Source organism: Citrus clementina, unplaced genomic scaffold (genome assembly GCF_000493195.1).
Source record: "Citrus clementina cultivar Clemenules unplaced genomic scaffold, Citrus_clementina_v1.0 scaffold_9, whole genome shotgun sequence".
NCBI lineage: Eukaryota > Viridiplantae > Streptophyta > Magnoliopsida > Sapindales > Rutaceae > Citrus > Citrus x clementina.
In genome coordinates this window covers 23390463-23411664 of record NW_006261964.1, presented here as the reverse complement: position 1 = coordinate 23411664, position 21202 = coordinate 23390463, and the positions used below count along the sequence as shown (strand labels likewise).

Below are 21202 nucleotides of genomic sequence, written 5' to 3'. Positions count from 1 at the left end.
GTTTAAATAAAGTTAGAAAATACATTCACAGTTTCAAAATATAACATACCAAAAAAAAAATTCATTTGTTTAGATCAGTACATAAAAATTAATTGCTAAGGAAGCTATATTTATTTATTTATTTTATATTATTATCGGATAAGACATAATATGGTGTTAATATAACTATATTTTAACTTATTTATTTAGTAATAAGTATAATGTCATATTTACAAGTTTTATTTTTTATTAAAAAATATTTTTTTATTTTTTTACGGATTCACAGATTTTTTACGGATTCAGAGAAGTAAATCCATATCCAATCCATTGACTGCGGATTTTTAAATTTTCAATTCAATCCAAACCACCATTCCTCGGATCGAATTTTTACGAATTGGATTTCTGCGGTTCAGACGGATTGAGCAGATCGGATTGGATTTTGAACACTCCTATTCCTGAATGCCAAAGTGATGGGAGAACACATGCATATACTAATAATATGCACCCTTTGTCTTTGTTTTACGTAGAAACTTGGGTTTATAAATTAACTAGAAACCTGGACGGCAACATAAAAGCAAAAACAAATAAACTTAAAGCATGTAATTAAAAGGGCTTCTGCCCAACTTTAATTATCAACCTTAATAATAGATTTTAAAGAGTACATCAATAACTACAATATTTCTATCTCTACTAAGCTGCTTCCTTATTCACTCAACTCAAGTTAAACAGACTTTTTTTTTTTTGAATGCTTAACTTCTTGTAATTCATTGTAAAAGGTCAAACTAACTGAGCTATCTTTAAAAAAAAAGATATACATACATTATGTATTGATAAGCTACTTAATTACTTCAATCAAGTACTATCAAGCCTATCAATAGTGTTACCCTAGTTGTAGAGTATCATTATTTGCATGATTGAGATAGTAAAATGTTAGCACTTTGACTGATAATCTCAGCTCTCTTTCTCTTTCTCTTCCTTTCCCTCTCTCCCTCATCAACTTCAAATCTAACTCCAAACAACTTCACTATTAATGGGCCCCTTTGGTTATTATTAATCTCATGATCATCATCATCTTCATCATCATCATCATCATCATCATCATTATCCATATTTGCGTACTTAGCCACTAAATCAAGCAACTCCTTGCACTTCCTTTTCATGCTTACAAGCTCCGAACTTAAGTTCCCATTCTCCTTCTTCAAACGCTTATTCTCATCCCTTAGGGTGTTGTACTCCGACAACGATGACGTCGACGACGACGACCTTTGATCTTCATCATGAGATTCTTGTTGTGTTGCTGCTGCCGTTGCTGCCTGCTGCCTGTTTGCCCATGCTTTTCTTCGACGTATCTTGCATAAAAGATCTTTCTCCCCCTTTCTAAACATTTGGTTGCAAAATTCCCACCTGCTTGTTGCTACTTTTCGAAATCCCTGCATTCATATTACATCCATCTATTTAATAACAAATAAATCTCAATATGAATGTTGTAAATCGAATATTATTCATTTAACAATTTACAATCTAGCTAGGCATTAGCCAATCAAATTTCTCTTCAGCCTGCGCCTCATCGACTGGTTTTTAAATAGTTATCATTTTGCTGCTCGTCCGAATTCGTAGAGCAGGTAGAGACTAAAAAAACTGATCTAAATTTTGTTTACGGTAATCAAAAAAAAAAATTGAATAAATAAAGGATCCTACATGTATGCTAAGTAATCTGACAAAAGCCTGTGTATGTATAGCTGCTTGCTTTTAACCTTTGAGTGGTATTTTTTGAAGGACAAACAAGAATCTTTTGATCAATTAAGTTAACATGTATTTAGACCAACACTTATTATATAATCAACTATTACAAACCCACCAAAAAAAAAAAAAAATGCTAGTGAAGGAACTAAAGTTAGGTTAAGATAGGACCCATACATCTTTTATATCTACTGGCAAAAATTTAAAATAAATAAATAAAAGAAGAAAATGGAATTGAGAAAATGATATTTTGTAAACGTACGTAAGTATTGAGCTGGCGAACAAAGCTAGAGAAGTTGCTGTGCTTGAAGAGTGTCGGCAGTAGATCCCGGGCAAACTCGGCCGGCTGCCAGACAACGAAGCCGGTGCCGTCGCCGTTCCACGAGATGACGTTATCGGTGGCCGGATCCTCTATTAGCATGTAAGTCTTCAACAGAAATGGTGGGGGTGTTGATTTTCTGGCATATTCCAGTAGGCCCTTATTGTCATCACAGCAGCTGCTTATTGTAATATTATTTGTAGCCTCCATATTTCAAAAATCGCAAACAATTAAAAAGACCAAAAAAAAAAAAAAAAAGAGGGGAAATATTGAAGAGGAAAATTAGCTAAAAGAGAAGAAGATTAATCTAAAGATGAAGAAGGATATTGGAGAAGATGAGAATTGCAGTTAAGAACTCCCAGCCCCAACAATAGAAACCCAATACGACTTCACGAGGGCAATTCATGAGAATTCAATTGCAATGCTATTTAATTGCTAAAGACTTCGTTTACTTCGTTTATCTTTTTTTCTCTTTTTGAAACGTATCTTTTAAGCTTACATCTTCTTTAATATATATACGTCTGTCTGTCTGTCTGTCTCTCTCTCTCTCTCTATATATATATATAGCAGCGCAAGCATGCATATTCATTATAATTACTACGATAAATACGTTTTTAATCCTTATAGTTTCAATCAATTATTTAGTTAGTCCTTATAGTTTTTAAAAACTTTCTTTAAAAAATTATTGTAGTTATTTTTTTATACACTGGCTCTTACTTTTCAATGCTAAAATAATATTTTTAGTCTAATAAAACCTAAAATTCAACAAATGCTATGCAATATGTAACATGTGAAAAGAAACAGATGTATAAAGTGGACCTTTTTAAGTAATTTTTCAAAAAAATATGAACCAATTGTGTAATTAGTTCAAACTTTATAAACTGAAAGAATATTTAATCTTATAATTGTTACCATACTGAATAATAAGGGATCCATTATTTTAAATAAAACAAAGCATAAGCTAAAAATAGAAAAAAAAAATATACCTCAATGCAGTGTATTTTTTTTATAATATATTGAAATTTATATTCTTCTACCTTTAGATTTATTCTTTATAATATTAAATGAGAATCTCTTATTAGATAATAACTCGTGTGTCTGTCTGTATAAATATATATATATAAACTTTGTGAAGTTTGCAGATATTATATGTTGAATTTTTTGTACCAAGCGCGTTGGCCCACGTATAGATAGGGAACAAAAATTGTCCATCTTGTGATAAAATGATATTAATAGTTTTTCCTTCACTTCTTTGAATGGCTTGCTCTGTAGATAGTTGGTTTTGACCCGTTAATGATTGCAATAGCCAATAGATGTAATTTTCTGTCAATTTAGTACGTATGGCTTCTTATGAGTTTCAAATGATCTTATCACACACGATGATTTTCCCACTGGTTAATTAATGTTATTGAAATATTTGCTTTTATCTCTTATAAAAAAAAGTGCAGCCAATCACTAACCAATTCAAATTAAGGAATAAAGATGACACAATTAGTGAAAAACATAAATTCTCTTATGATCTAACCCATGCGGATATAAATTTGACAACAATTGCTTGAAATAAAAACAAAAAACAAAAACAGCCTATATTTTTTATGATTTATAATCATATGTAATTTTTTTCCTTTTTTTGATATTGATATTATGCATACACACTCTTATTAAATATATTTTTAATTAAAAATTAAGACCCAGATGGATATCGTGATCCCAAACATTATTCTTTGAGTGAATAAAAAAAATTTACCCCGACATGTTTCTCACAATGAGAATTAAATAATTTTTTATTTGAAAAAAGAAATAATTTACCACTAAACTATCAGGTCATGATTCTTCTGTTAATTATATTCAAACTTAAATCAAGAAAAATGTAGAACAAAACAACGACCCTTCTCCAAAACAACTTTGATTGTCCAGACGAATCTAGTTTAGATTGATTACCGAGCATTGATGATGTGATTAATTAATTAATTAATGGGGATTATCTTGTTGTAACCTATCTAATTAAACTAATATGAGTTTAATTCCTTTAGGTAGGCTAGTACTTTTCACATTATTCATGCTTCTTTTTGTTGTTTCGATCTAACGTGCAAATTCTTCTATCCAATTCTTTCTTCTTCTGTAATGATCAAATTGCTTTGGAGTTTTCCAAAGGCGAGACAAATGGCTTTTTGACATTTTTGTGTCCATGCGTTGTTTTCGTGCCTAAATTATTATTTTCCAATTTCAATGCCTGCTTACTAACTAAGCAATTGTGAGACACGCTCCAATAAATAAATAAACTATAAATTAAATTCCTTTCTTGGACCCGTTAAAAGTGGGCAAAAATTTAATGGGTCAACACAAATTAAGAGTAATTACACTAGCTGCATTCAACACTGTGAAAAGGAAAACGGTTGATTGTATTTAATTTTATATAATGACATCTTTGACTGGTTCACAACATAAAAAAAAAATATTTCTAAATGTATCTCGTGGGTGATTTTTTGTTTTTAATAAATCTCGATTAGATAAAAATATTACCGAATGAAAAAAAATAATAATAATAACAACGTCTGATAAGAAGACATAATGAGCCTACTTCTCACCAACAATTCTTTAAATTTGAAAAATAATGACTTACATATTAGAAGATAGAGAGGAGTATCATTGAATTTAAGGTTAAAAAAATAATGTCATAACTGTTAACTCATCAAGACCACTGTTAAACAATTTAAAGTTGAAATTTTTCTTTTTTTTTTTTTCTGTGGAATCAAATATTGGCATCTTTGCAAATATTTATAAATTCTTAATGATAACCAATAAAACCAAAAAAAAAAAAATGTGGATAGATTTTGGTGAATCTATGATTGAGTGTATCTTATGATCACTTGTGCTAGAAGCTTTTCTCAATCTTTTCAAGATTAGGTTATTATAATTATTATTAGTTTTGTGGGGTTAGTGAAAGCAAATATATTACTATATTTTATTTCAATAAATAATGTAAACTAATACCTAAAAATAGACCTCTCCTATGATATAGTCGAGAAATTTTATTTTGGCGACAGTCTGAATTTGAATTAAAAAGATAATGAGTTAAAAAATTGGTAAAATTAAAAAAAAAATTGAAAGTGTAAAAACTAAGATGATGTCAATGGTTGCCACTCGGCTTTTATCTAGGTAGTTAAGGTTGTTGTCTTTCAAATATGAGGATAGCAGTTTAAATTCCCACAAATATATTGTGGGAGTAATTTCTTCTTTAATTATAATATATAATTGAGTAAAGACAACCTTACGTAATTAAAAAGAAAAAAAAATGATGTTAATGGTTCAGAGTCACCATCAACAGGTCAAATAAAATATCGGTCATGGAATTAATTAATTAATTAATGAGACTTGGGAGTTAAATACTAAATATGCCCTTGTTTGTAAATAGAGCGTACAACTCACGCGCTTCGCAAATGGGTGAAAGGACAGGATTGATTACACGGGGGACATAAAGAAATTCATGGCACTTGGACATGAAAAAATTTAGAAGGTTCTCAATCTGGTTGGGCGGCAGAGCTTTCTTGACTTGATTTTTCTTTCTTTCTTTTTTCCTTTTTTAAAAAAGAAAATAAATTCTCTTTTTCGTCCGTAAGTTTCAATTTAATGAATTAATTTAATATTTGTGGGCTGATTTTTGTCACCATGCTGAGGCAATCTCACCGACAGTAACCCTGTGTTCCCATTTGCTTGTGACTTGAATCAGTGGTCCGTTTGAAGTGGATCATAACTTCGAGTCTCCCTATTCGAGCCTATGTAGAGTATTTGAACAAGCCTTTTTTTTTTTTATAGGAAAATTATCATTATATCACTTTTTTATTTTATATTTATTCAATCACTATAAAATTTTAACATATTCTCTGTATTATTTTTTTAAAATTTGTATCAATTAGTCACTTTTACACTAACATCGTTAAATAATTTAAATAAAATGATAATTTTACCTCTAAATAAATTAAAAGATCATTTTATCTTGTAAAAGTTTTAAAACTAAAAGATTATAATTATAAAAATACCTCCACATATAATAAAGAAATAAATCCAAAAATTAGAATTTTATTTTTAATAAAAATTATTTTAACAAAAAATTATATTATAAAAATAATTACAAAATTTTGGGATTTAATAAAAATCCCCTAAATTATTAAAATTTTGGGATTTATTTTTGAATACATAAATTCAGTTACTTTAATATAATTTTGCAAAATTATAATTTTTTAATAAATAAATTCAGTTATTTTTTATTATAATTTTAAAAATTATAATTTTTTAATGAAAATAATTATTAAAATTTTGCAAAAATTGAATTTAATAAAAATCAACTGAGCAACTCTATTTTGGATTTTTTTAAATTTAGGGATGATTTTATAATTATTTTTTTTTATTTTTCAAACTTTTATAAGATAAAATGGTCTTTTAATTTATTTAGGGGTAAAATTATCATTTCGTTTAAATTATTTAACGGTGTTAGTGTAAAAGTGGCTAATTGATACAAATTTAAAAAGAAATGTGTTGTAGAGAACATGTTAGAATTTTATGGTGGTTAGATAAATATAAGGTAAAAGAAAGGTGGCGCAATGATAATTTTCTTTTTTTATAAGTGCATGTGAGAATAGATATTCACATTTTCTTAATGATTTTGATTTTTAAATTATACTCGAGATGTTTTTGTGTTATACATCAATAGTCTACTAATTGAGATTTCAAATATACTTGAAATTATTACATGGTGACAAGTTGCTCCTAATTAACTATTGATACATGATTCTTTGGATGTGTTTAGTATATTGTATTGTATTGTATTGTATTATATTAGTTGTATTGCATTGTGGTGCATTTTTTAATAAATAATAAAATAATTAACATACTTTTTACTTATTTAAAGTAAATAAAGTATATTATTGATTTATTAAATATTTAAGTTTATTAATATTTTATAATATTATTAAAATTAATTTTCATTTACATATAAATTAATATTTAATAAATTTAAACTTATAAGTTATTAAATAATAGAAGCAAAGTGATTAAAAAAATGTGAATTGTATTTTTATGCAATACAATTTAAACTCTACCCTTACATAAGATTATTTTATGCTTCTTTTATTGTATTAACCACTTTTTTAATGTGGTGCAACGCAACTAGAAATTGTATTTTATACTTCTTTTTCGTTCATAAGTACAAGAATATTATAAGAATAATATTTTAATGTAATACAATATAATAAAATAAAAACTTTCAATTAGGGGTGGGCAAATTCGAGTTCAGATCAACCAATCAGATTTCGAGTTAATCGGGTTGAAAAAGAAATAATTTGAACTCAATTCAATCTTGAAATCCGATCTAACCATAGTTCAGACTGAATTGAAAATTTATGTTTGTGTTTGCTTTTGATTTATTTGGATTTTTCAGGTTGGATCAGGTCAAACCCAATCCAATCACCATCTAATATTGAGTTGACAAAAATCTAACTTAATTGAATTTTGAGTCTTCATGCACGTTTAATCCAAACCCAAATTTTTTGGTTTAGATTGGGTTGGGTTATTTGCCCACCCCTCGTGTCAAATATGCCTAAATTGTCCAATAAATTTGTTTGCAAAATGGGTAAAAGATTGAAAAAGGACAATTTAGGTTTCGGGGCCCATTTCCTTATGATTGAAAAAGGAAAAAAGAGAATAAAATATTGTCCATTACAGTGGTGCTGTGAACACCCTTCTAAAATCTTCTTGAAGCACTTTTTTTTTAATATACTTCTCTAATGCCAAATATGTATTTTCCATAATCATTTAATGCCAAAATAACCCTAATTTCTCATTGATCATTATTCATTAATGGAAGAAATAGTGCTTTTTACCATAAGAATTTGATGCAATAACTGCAACATCCCATACTAATATTGAGCAGCTCGTCGTATAATTTTATATTACCTAATATTATTGTCTTCCTGAAAATTTAATTAAGCCTAGTGTCATAACGACAAAATCAAATCGCAGCGGAAGTAAAACTAACCTTAAGGAATTTGTTAGACATATAACAAATAAAATAACATAAGAATTTATTTCCTCTGATACATAAATTTTAACTAATAAACCAACACAAGAGTTCATCTCCATTGATACACATTAGTTATACAAATAATTAGTTACAAAAGTTTTCAAACAATACACAAGAAACAAAAGTAGAGTTTTCACATGGGACTTCAATTTAGGGTTTAGCTTTTACTTGCTTTCCTTGGGAAAATAAAATTGACAAAAGGGTGATCTGTCATACTCAGTAACTAAAAACATGCATAACAAACAAAACGGTATCTTTATTCAATATTTTCAAATATTCAATTTAACCTTAAGTTCAGAATAAACACATGAATCTTTGTATAGAAGCTTATTGGGCATTGTTTTGCTTAAAATAAATTCAAATTGAACAACTTGAGCTAAATTCAAATTCAGAAAACATTTATCATATCAAAACACATCCAAAAACATATATCATATCATGACTTATCATATAGGAGGCTCATGTCAAATAGTATCACCTGCACCTACGGTGACCCGGTATAAATCAAATCATATAATTTGTGGAATAGAACAAATTTCACTAGTGAAAGTCACCAATTTCTCTTGGTGACCCCACTAAAATAGAACATATCGTATCAGAAAATAACTATCGACATTGAACCAAAATATTTAAATTATATTCATAAAACACAAACTTGAATCTCATATAGTGACTCGTACGTGGCACTTCGTAATATATTGGCTTTTAAAAGGTGACCCCAGTACAACTCACAATCATAAATTGCAAGATTTTAATTCAAAGTTGTTTAAACTTGAGCAAAGACTATTTAAACATGTATTTAGTTACACAAACATAATAAAAAAACTTAATTAAAGAAAACATAATTTGAAAAACATTTAGAAAACAAAAGAGTTCATTACGGATGGATCTACTTACTTGAATCTAGAGCAAATCTTAACCTTTCACTAACTAATCTCAAACATCATCAACACATCCTAAAATTGAAAAATATGATGATTTATTATTAAATCCATATAGAATAAATCATAACCTTAACTAAAAATCCTTATCACAAACGAACTATCGAATTCTGCACAATAGTCAGCAACCAAAATATAATTCACATGCTTAAGGATCTTAAACAATTCTAATATTTTCTAGAACATTATCTCACATGTAAACTAATTAGTCCTCAAGTTGCAGAATTTATTACTTAATAAATTAAAAGATCTAATTCTTGGAATGTAGTGAACTCAATCTCCAATTCTCAGTCTGCCAATATTTGAGCCAAACTTCACATAATATTTGAAAACCAAAACGAACTTCAAAGTTTACAAACTTTATACCATATCAAAGCTACATATATCTAGTGCGATACCCAAAATTTTAAAATTTTATTCCTCATATTTTTAGAGTTATGAATTTTTTAATACCTCTGTTAAGACGTTTCTTCAGCAAATAATGTGGTTTCTCTCAATAATTCAGTAACCCAAAATGCCACCAAATATTATGAAATTTCACAGAGAGAATTTTCCATATGTGTATTTAACTATACCCAAAATTCACAATTTTATCTGTCATACAACAATTTGGCATTCTAATTATCAAACAATGCAAGGTTCAACATGTTTCCAACAACACTCAAATTATTAAACTCTAACTCTAACAATTTCAGTAGCCATAACTTCACCCAATAGCCGTCAAAAGCAGCCATCTAGATGGTCAGCATCCATGTTGTTCAAAGAAGAGGAATTTTGCAGCAAGTTGGAAAGGAAGAGGAGCACACGGGTTTGACATTTGAAAGAAGAAAAAAGAAGGTAAAAATAATATAGAATTGTTGCATAGTGCCAAAGCTTTCTCTATAAATAGAAACGAAGAGAATGAGCAAATTCATTCCATTCAGAGAGCAATTTAGGGAGTTGAGAGAGAGTTCAAGAGCTTGCATTTATAAGCTCTTGTTACAGTGATTGAGAGAGTTTGGGTGTATTGGGGTTTTGGGAAGTGAGCTAAAATACTACAATACTTGTAACTCCTTTTCACTAGTAAAATATTTTCTTCTGTCTTTGCCCGTGGATGTAGGTTAAAAGCCGAACCACGTAATTTTCTGGTGTCCTCTATTATGCTTGTTCTTTATTTTATTCTTACAATTTCATTTTAGCTGCGGTCCTCCTTCACCCACTAATTTTCTAACAGTGGTATCAGAGCTATTGGTTGTATTTTTGGAGTCGGAAACTGTTCACGTAAGGGATACTATTCATGTATACAGCACTGTACACGTATACGACACTATTCACATATACGGTACTGTTCACGTATATGGTTTTGTTCACATAGATGGTACTATTCACGTACGTATATGATACTATTCACGTGAAACGGTGGAAGCGATCCAAGAATTTTACGGTGCAAAGCAGGGAATAGTGGTGTGAGTAAAGCAACTGTGTGATTTTGTACATGTCTAGGAAAGTTCTGTCACAAAGGCGATAAGAGCTTAAGGAGTCTGGGTTTTAAGTGGGACCATTGTGACCCCTCCAGTCTTTCTTGGGAACTTTCCTGGTGTGCATTCTCACAAATACTCACAACTATTCAAGGTGGTACACTAACTTGTGTGTAGTATTGATCAACAAAATGGCGGCAAAGTATAAAATTGAGAAGTTTAACGGAAATAATTTTTCATTGTGGAAAATGAAGATGAAAGCTGTATTGAGAAAAAATAATTGTTTGGCAGCAATTGGAGAAAGGTCATTGGAGATAACTGATGACAAGTGGAACGGGGTAGACGGCAACGCCATTTTTGATCTACACTTGGCACTTGCGGATGGAGTATTATCCAGTGTGATAGAGAAAAATACAGCAAAGGAAATATGAGATACTCTCACAAAATTGTATGAGGCCAAGTCACTACACAACAAAATTTTCTTGAAGAGAAAACTCTATACTCTTCGAATGGCGGAATCTACAATGGTGACCGACCACATCAACACATTGAAGACTCTATTTTCACAACTCACAATGTTGGGTCATAATATAGAGGAAAATGAACGTGCAAAGCTTCTACTTCAAAGTCTACCAGATTCGTATGATCAACTCATCATCAACCTGACGAACAACAATCCAGTGGAGGGTCTAGTTTTCGACGATGTTGCAGCCTCCGTATTAAATGAGGAGAGCAGGCGAAAAAATAAGGAAAACAGACAAGCAAGTTCGCAGCAAGCAGAAGCGCTATCGGTGACGAGATGGAGATCAACGGAACGTAGCCCCAGTAGGAGTCAAAATCAGGGTAGATCAAAATCCAGAAGTAAGAAGAATGTTAAATGCTACAAATGTGGCAAGAAAGGGCACGTCAAGAAAGAATGTTGGAGTAACCAGAAGAGAAAAGAGGGCAAAGAACCTTAGTCATCAAATGCTTAGGGTTGTGTAGCAAGTACCTCGGATGATGGCGACATTCTTTACAGTGAGGCAACAACTGTTTCAGAAGGCAGAAAATGACTTTCTGATGTCTGGCTTATAGACTTAAGAGCTACCTGGCACATGACCTCTAGGAGAGAATGGTTCTACACATATGAACCTATCTCAAGAGGATCTTTATATATGGGAGATGATCATGCCTTGGAGATCGCTGGTATTGGTACTATCAAAATAAAAATATTTGATGGTATAATTCGCACAATTGGGGAGGTACGACATGTTAACGGCCTGAAGAAAAATCTATTGTCTTTAGGACAAATAGATAGTCATGGGTACAAAACTCATGTGGAGAATGGAATTATGAAGATTGTTAAAGGCGCGCTTGTATTGATGAAGGCAGAAAAGATCGGTGCTAATCTATTCATGCTTAAAGGAGAAACACTACATGAGGCTGATGCGTGTGTCGCGTCAAATGGAGAAGAATCAACGATGGTGTGGCATCTCAAACTTGGCCACATGTCAGAACAAGGCTTGAAGATTCTCTCTCAGCGAAAATTGCTTCCGGGGCTCAAATCGGTAAGTTTACCATTTTGCGAGCATTGTGTTACAAGTAAGCAGCATAGATTAAAATTCAGTAGATCTATTGCTAGAAGTAAATGCATTCTAGACTTGATTCATTCTGATGTTTGGGAATCACCGGATATATCCATGGGAGGTGCAAAGTACATGGTGACTTTTATTGATGATTATTCCAGAAGATGTTGGGTGTATCCAATTAAGAAAAAGTCAGATATATTTTCTGTGTTTAAAGAATACAAAGCGCGGGTGGAACTTGAATCTGGCAAAAAGATCAAGTGCTTGAGGACAGATAATGGTGGAGAGTATACAGACGGCGAGTTTTTTGCTTTCTGTAAGCAAGAAGGTATTCAGAGGCAGTTCACAGTGGCATACACTCCTCAGCAAAATGAAGTGGCGAAGCGGATGAACAGAACTCTTACAAAAAGAATAAGAGCTATGTTGAGGACTGCTGGTCTATCCAATTCATTCTGGGCAGAAGCAGTCAAAACTGCCTGTTATATAGTAAATCGATCGCCATCTACAGCTATTGGGCTGAAGACAGCGATGGAGATGTGGACTGGAAAGCCAGTTGATTATTCCTACCTACATGCATTTGGATGTCCTGTGTACGTGATGTACAATGCCTAAGAAAGAACAAAGCTGGATCCAAAATCTAGAAGATGTATCTTCTTAGGGTATGTTGATGGAGTAAAAGGGTATCGTCTGTGGGACCCCACTGCCCACAAGATCGTCATCAGCAGAGATGTTATCTTTGTAGAAGATCAACTACAAAGGAGAGATGAAGATGATGGCACTACAAAAGAAAAATCAGAGATTGTGTCGGTATATGTCGAAAATATTCCAGAAGATTCAGATTCTTCTGAAGCAGCACCAGAGCACGAGGAACAAGAACCAGTCGAGTCCGAGGCTCCAGAAGTTCGTCGGTTAACTCGTAAGAGACGACCGCCAACGTGGCACTCGGAGTATGTCACAGAGATCAACGTTGCATATTGTCTTTTAACAGAGGATGGAGAGCCTTCAACTTTCCATGAAGCTTTAGAAAGCTCAGATATTGCTTTGTGGATGACAGCAATGCAGGAAGAAATAGAAGCTCTACACAAGAACAAGACATGGGAACTTGTACTACTACCACGTGGAAGAAAAACCATTGGAAACAAATGGGTCTACAAGATTAAACGTGATGGTAATGACCAAGTGGAGTGGTATCGTGCGAGATTGGTGGTGAAAGGATATGCTCAGAAAGAAGGTATCGACTTCAACGAGATATTTTCACCTGTAGTTCGACTCACAACAGTCAGAATAATCTTGGCAATGTGTGCTACATTTGACCTACATCTTGAGCAGTTAGATGTGAAAACTGCATTTCTTTATGGAGAACTTGAAGAAGAAATATATATGCTCCAACCAGAAGGTTTTGCAGAAACAGGAAAAGAGAACTTGGTTTGCAGGTTGAACAAATCTCTATACGGTCTCAAACAGGCGCCGAAGTGTTGGTATAAGAGATTTGATTCCTTCATCATGAGTCTTGGATACAACAGACTCAGTTCAGACCATTGTGCATATTACAAGAGGTTTGAAGATAATGATTTCATTATTTTGCTGTTGTATGTGGATGACATGTTGATAGCAGGTCCCAACAAAGATCGAATCCAAGAATTGAAGGCACAGTTAGCTAGGGAGTTTGAAATGAAGGACTTGGGACCAGCAAACAAGATTCTAGGGATGCAAATTCACCGAGACAGAAATAACAGGAAGATTTGGCTTTCACAGAAGAACTACTTGAATAAAATCTTGCGACGCTTCAACATGCAAGATTGTAAGTCAATTTCTACTCCACTTCCTGTTAATTTCAAATTATCCTCAAGTATGTGTCCTAGTAATGAAGCAGAGAGGAAGGAGATGTCTTGAGTACCGTATGCATCAACAGTGGGAAGTTTAATGTTCGCTATGATATGTACAAGACCGGACATTGCACAAGCAGTGGGAGCAGTCAGTCGATACATGGCAAATCCTAGTGGAGAGCATTGGATAACTGTGAAGAGGGTTCTGAGATACATCAGAGGAACCTCAGATGTTGCATTATATTATGGAAGATCAGAGTTTACTGTCAGGGGCTATGTGGATTCAGATTTTGCAGGAGATCTTGATAAAAGGAAATCCACCACTGGTTATGTGTTTACACTTGCGGGAGCAGCTGTAAGCTGGGTTTCGAAACTGCAAATCGTTGTGGCTTTATCTACAACAGAAGCAGAGTACATGGCAGCTACACAAGCTTGCAGGGAAGCTATTTGGATACAAAGGTTATTGGAGGAACTCGGGCATGGACAAGAGAAAATTTTTGTATTTTGTGACAGTCAGAGTGCCTTACACATTGCAAGGAATCCAACCTTTCATTCCAGGACAAAGCACATAGGAGTTCAGTATCACTTCGTTCGAGAAGTAGTGGAAGATGGAAGTGTGGATTTACAGAAAATCCATACCAAAGAGAACCTAGCAGATGTTTTGACCAAGCCGATAAATACTGATAAGTTTGTCTGGAGTAGATCCTCTTGTGGCCTAGCAGAAACGTAGGCAACATGATTATGGCGAAGCAGAAAGAATGGTGTGGAGATTGATTGATTCTCAATCTAATCTCCAAGTGGGAGAAATGTCAAAAGCAGCCATCTAGATGGTCTAAAGCAGCCATCTAGATGGTCAGCATCCATGTTGTTCAAAGAAGAGGAATTTTGCAGTAAGTTGGAAAGGAAGAGGAGCATACGGGTTTGACATTTGAAAGAAGAAAAAAGAAGGTAAAAATAATATAGAATTGCTGCATAGTGCCAAAGCTTTCTCTATAAATAGAAACGAAGAGAACGAGCAAATTCATTCCATTCAGAGAGCAATTTAGGGAGTTGAGAAAGAGTTCAAGAGCTTGCATTTATAAGCTCTTGTTACAGTGATTGAGAGAGTTTGGGTGTATTGGGGTTTTGGGAAGTGAGCTAAAATACTACAATACTTGTAACTCTTTTTCACTAGTAAAATATTTCCTTCTGTCTTCGCCCGTGGATGTAGGCTAAAAGCTGAACCACGTAATTTTCTGGTGTCCTCTATTGTGCTTGTTCTTTATTTTATTCTTACAATTTCATTTTAGCTGCGGTCCTGCTTCACCCACCAATTTCCTAACAATGGCCATGTAGAATTTATAATAAAGTAAAAGAATTATTCTAAAGCAATCGAAATTCAAATTTGAATTTTTATAAAAAAAAAATTTTATTTTCAAAACACTTCCAAGATCAAACGTATGTACGTATCCCATGCTCATATCATCAACAATTAAAAAGAAGAATTTACTTATCGAAATTGAAGAGTACAGGAAACAATTCTTAAATTTTTTTGGGAAAAACTTATGCATTAAAGGACTAATGAAAATAAAAATTTGCAACTAGTGGCTTAAGTTCCTTAAATAGAGAAGTTTTTTTTTTTTGATTACATGAGACAATTGCTCAAAGTACAACTCATATTACATGAGACTATAACTGATATTTATAAATCAGACTATTACTGAGACCAACTTACATCAATGCTAATGGAGCGCTGCCCAGATTTTAACCCTCACAAATATTTAAGGGATGTCTACTCCTCGCACTTGGGTAAGGAAGAAGACTACCTTCACTTAAATTTAATTGAGGAAGAAAATACCCCCACAATACATTTGTGGGAGTTGGAACTGCTGCCCTCCAAGTTGGAGGGCAGCAACCCTGACCACTCGGCCTAAGGCCGAGTGGCTTCTTAAATAGAGAAGTTAAAGACAATTACAAAAGAGAAGTTAAGAACAATTTCAAACACATAAACAATATGCACATATTCCTTAAATTAAAACTACATATAACCTACCCTCTATTAAAAGACATGTCTGGATATTACAATAACCCATTTTATTCTTATATTTTAAATAATAACCCATTTTGTCTATACTTTTGTATTTAGTTAAAACATATTTTAGTGCATTTGAAATCTGTGTTTTTGTTTTGGCATTTTGACCCTCTCTCTCTCTCTCTCTCTCTCTCTCTCTCTCTCTCTCTCTATATATATATATATATATATATATATATATGTATGTATGTATATATAGATATATGTGTCTGTGTGTGTGTATTACATATTATTTAATATTATTAATGTTTATTCAGCTATCCTCAAATTCTAAATTTGTATGCAAAGTCAAATGTTACTTAATTATTTTTAAGAATTCTACTCTAAAATGGTTTGTATCTCCTTAATTGAAAATCTTTCTTTACCCTCAATGAATTATATTGTAAATTAACGGAAGGGTGTTTTTAATTATTATTTAATGCGAAATTATTATTTTTTGCTATATAATGACCTAAGAACAGCAGCACACACCTCATTGCAATAAACCAAAAATTAGTTACTCCTCAACAATAACAAATCAACAATACATCTCAGCACATGAAATCAAAAATTTGCTACTCCTTAACAACAAATCAACAGTACACTTCCTTACAACAAACAAAAATTTGCTAGTCCTTTACAAAAAAAAAGTACAAGCCTAACAATCACTTTAAATATAACAAATCATATTCCTATTATGCTATTACAACAAACATTCATTTGAAAAATGACCTTCAATGAAGCATCAAGTTTTGGTATTAGTAGATTAAAAAAATATAAAAAAAAAGTGAAATGGCAACTAAAATATTGCAAGTGTGGCAGGCAGGCAATGGTTATGGTGTCAACTACATTGCGAAATCCTAATGCACTATTTTGGTCATGCAGTGAAAGCATTGTGTCGTGATTTTTTAGAATGATTCAGTACTAAATCTCTTATAATGCTAATGATGAGATGCCATATGAGCAAAATCTGAAGATAAATGACGATGTGGCGAAAATAAATAAGAGGCTAAAACTCATTGAAGGAAAGCTTAAATGTACCTTAATTATGCTAGTGTGTGTATTTGTAACTGTCTTTATGAGAAAGTAATATAACATGTAATGAAGATTAGAATGCTCCCAACAAAATATATACTCAACAATAACAATCATCAATTGAAAACGGTGATAGTGTAATCAATTAACATCCAAACTATGCAAATAACATACACAAATAACATATCTCCTTCAAATTACAAGTTCGTAAAAGTCCAAAACATGGTTTAGCTCATGCAAGACCATAATTAAGTTTAGGAAACTGAAATTGATGACATGTTCCCAACAAACTAAGCATCAAACTATTTCAAAGCACTTGTTACAGTCGATGCTTGTGATGGATTCTGGGATTGGTTCACTTAGGATAGGTTGACATCTAAAGTCATTCTTAAATTATAAAAGACAAAATAAATTAAACTCTTATTTATGCATTATGAACTGTGAACTATTAAAAAAGTAATTCAACGAAACTCAACCTCTTTTTCTAGTTGTTCCAGCAACTGCAATCATACTTTTATTTTTTTCTTTTCTTTGATCCAGCGTTGGAGCCCTCACTTGGAGCACTTGCTTGCACTCTCTACTTTATGTTTTTAGTTCTGATACTCCCCTTTGATGGATGGCCTGAAGGATTTGCTAGTTGGCCTAAAGCATTTGCAGTTGAGAATTGCAGAAAATATAACTAGTAAAGTTAAGCATTTGCATACTTATTGAAATTGGAATCCTTATTTGCATAAATACTATCAATTATTAGCATGCTTAGTTAGCTTAACATCTAGAAAAATCACTTATGAAGTACTGACTATTATGTTAAATGACAATGAAAACAATATACACAACATAAACATCAAATATAAATGGAATAAAATTGATGGTGTAAACGCATACTTGAGAACTAGTACTTCTTGCTCGAATTGCCCGTGCAACAGAAGGGCTCAATGGACAAGATCTTACATTGTGGTTCGAGCCACTACAAACTGAGCACTTGACAAAGAATCTTCTGCTGCGTTTTTTAAGTTCAGTAGCTGCTCTCTTCCTATATTTCTTTAGCCTCCTAATCTTTTATTGCCTCTTATAGGGATCAATTAATGACCTTTCACTACGCTCCCATATACGCTCATTAGGAATTGGAGTAAACATGACATAGTAGATATTAATGTAAGTCTGCTTGGCGAACCAAAATGGAATATACTCCTCAATTTCATGTCTTGCATAACCTATGCTAACTATGGCATGATAGCAAGGTAAACCTACAATTTCTCAATACCCACAGTCATATGTCTCCTTCTTTAATTTCACAATAAACTCCTTGCTAGATAATAAGATTTATTCATGACTAGGGTGGGCATAGTTCGATTCGGTTTGGTTCAGATTGAAATTAAGCAGAACTAATTTAAATCAGTTATTTTATAAAAAGAACCGAATAATAACCGAACTCAAACGGATCTTTTTAAATCGGTTTGGTTTTTTCGATTCAGGGCCTATTGGGCCTATTTTGAATTTCCAAATTTTTAGCTCATTGGGTCTCATGAATGTCATAATTTTTTTCAACAATTAATTCATCCTAATTTCATTACAAATATTAATAATAAATACAAAGTATTCAAAACTCATTTTATCACTAATATCTTACTAACTACTAATAAGGTATTCACTATTCACAAAATATGAAATATTAAGATTTCAAAATACATAACCAAATTCCAATACTTCATCTACATAAACATAATGTTGTAAAGTTAAATAAAAATAACAACAGTGATTCGGTTCTTCGGTTCGGTTTTTGGGTTCAGTTGAGTGAACTGAATACCGAACCACTATTTCAATTTTTTTTATAAATAATATATTTTGGTTTTTTAAAAAAATTAAAACCAAACCGAATTAGAACCGAACCGTCGGTTCGGTTCAGTTTTTTTTTTAAAATATGGTTTTTTTTGCCCAGTCCTATCCATGACTTGAAAATTCAAGTCTTTTGAAAGGTGCATAGTCATTTTCCCTTTTTTTTGTAAGTTTTATCCAACTCTTTATAAATCTTGGGAACAACAGTTTTTGGCCAAGTGTTTGCTTCATTTCTTCTCTTTGTAAATATCTTCATAAATCTGTGATTAGTATTAAAAATTGTCTAATTATCAAGCGATAATAATATTATTTTGTGCTTATATTATAATTTATATTTGTGTTTATGCAATATATTAGGAATTATTAATTATGTTTTAAATATATCTAATTTTGTGTAATTTTATGTGTTTATTAGGTAAAATATTAATTTCACGTAATTCGAGGCCCCAAACAAATAAACAGAGGTCAAATTTAGATTCCGGAGGTCCGAAAATCTTAAGATCAGTCAAGATCGGCTTAAAATTGGGCTTGTGTAAAAAGAGTTGACTTTTCTTGTTGACTAAACACTGATTGGATGATGAAATAAGCTTACAATAGATATGAGTGCATGGGATAGCTGGCAATTTTGACTAAATCTCAACCGTTCATGATTCAATGGCCATAACTGTGCCACGTGGCAATGGTTGGTGAAGCAAGTTGTAGGATCCGAATCTTTGTATTTGGGTCGACCCGATCCACCCATTAACCCGCCAAATCCCAACCGTTTTTTGGGCAAATCGGACGAGTTAAACGATGCCACGTGTGATGTTGACTTTTGAAGTTTGACCAGTCATTGGATCTTGATCTAAAGGTTGTGAGGAGCACATGCATGAAGCCTATAATGGACCGCAACACACTGGATTATGAATTTATTTTTCTATAAATAAAGCCTCATTTTATGTTTTTAATCATCTCTCTACAACTCCCTTCTTCTCAAATTCTCTCCATCTTCTTGTAATCTTAATTTTTAGGTATGTTTTTAATATTTTGTATAATTATTTTTATAAATAAAATTAGTTTTATTTTCAATTTTAGTTGTTTTTATTACTTTTAATTACAAGTAATTCAATTTTAATATTTCTTTTTATTTCAATTATGCTCAACTAAATAATATTAGTTCGGGGAATGTGAAACTCTTAGGAAATAAATATGATTTAATCAAATTTTATTTTAATTTTATAAATTAAATTATTTTCTATTTCATTTTATACATATTTTATATTTTGAAATTTTGATTTATTGTAGAGAAACAAATGAATTTGGCACAATAAAATCTTAATATCTTAATATAAGGTATGGTAAAATGGTATTTTGACTTATTGTAGACAAATTAAATTTTGGCACAATAAATACTTAATCCATCATAAAATTAAAGGGAAAATAATAATAATTTATATAATTAATCTTTTGGGCAATAAATCTATAAAAAAAAAAGGCAAAAAGAATTTATTAAGTTTTATTTACTACTAAGACTGGATCCACAACCCTAACTAGTTCAATTTCATAGTTTCATTTAAATTAAGTTGTATATATTCAAGTTTAAATTTCAATTTTTAGTTAAAATAAAATAAACAAATTAAATCTTTTATTTGTGGATCGACCTTGGACTCACCGAGTTATAATACAACAAGATACTCTTATACTTGGGAGTTAAAAATTACTTTTAAGTTGTGTTAAGTTTTTGGCGCCGTTGCCATGAAAATGTTTTTATTTTGCTTTATTTTTCCGTTTTTGATTTTTCTCTTTGTGTAAATTTTTGTTTGCCCCCTTTTCTTTTTCTTAAATGCTCTTTTGTCCCTACATCTTTCATAATTCTCGTTTTACCCCAACAATTCTCGTTTCTAGCTCAATCTTCTCGTAATTACGTTCTGACCCCAACATCTTTCAGCCGTTTCACTTTCATCCCAACTGGCTCAATTCTAAACATCTAAAAATTACGGTGTGACCATAAAATTATAAATAATTTGCAATAAGATCCCTGGACGAAATTTCTCACAGTAATCAAGACTTGAACTTATCTTGGACTTATTTTGAACTTATTTGGACACAATTTGGACCTAATTTGGAACAAACTAACTCTAATTACTAACTCTTAACTTATTAACTATTAACTGCTAACTACTAACTCTTAACTTATTAACTACTAACTGCTAACTTTTATTTATTTTTTTATTTCAGTTATTTAATTTTCTGTATTTATTTTATTTCGCATTTATTTATTTATTTTTTTAATTGGTGGGTTCAACCACCGGTTTTTTTCTTTTAATTTTAGTTATTTTATTATTTTTCATTTATTTTTATTTTCTTGCTTTATTGGGGGGGTTCAACCACCCATT

The 21202-nt window shown here is 31.7% G+C and overlaps 1 protein-coding gene across 1 annotated transcript; it reads right to left on the bottom strand.

Annotated features, from left to right (window-relative positions):
- Positions 1-762: 762 nt before the first annotated feature.
- On the bottom strand, positions 763-2540 carry LOC18032042 (heat stress transcription factor B-3). Its single transcript, XM_006421258.2, has 2 exons — positions 1982-2540; positions 763-1409 (listed from the first exon to the last, which is right to left on the bottom strand). Exons 1-2 carry the CDS (start codon positions 2246-2248, stop codon positions 882-884), a joined length of 795 nt encoding a protein of 264 aa, XP_006421321.1. The 5' UTR covers positions 2249-2540; the 3' UTR covers positions 763-881.
- Positions 2541-21202: the final 18662 nt, after the last annotated feature.

What these genes read in the sequence shown, in the direction of transcription:
- LOC18032042 (XM_006421258.2), bottom strand. Translation starts at nt 2,248, where the DNA reads ATGGAGGCTACAAATAATATTACAATAAGCAGCTGCTGTGATGACAAT. An exon ending in TTCGCCAGCTCAATACTTAC is followed by an intron (nt 1,410 to 1,981) that starts GTACGTTTACAA and finishes ATATGAATGCAG; the next exon opens with GGATTTCGAAAAGTAGCAAC.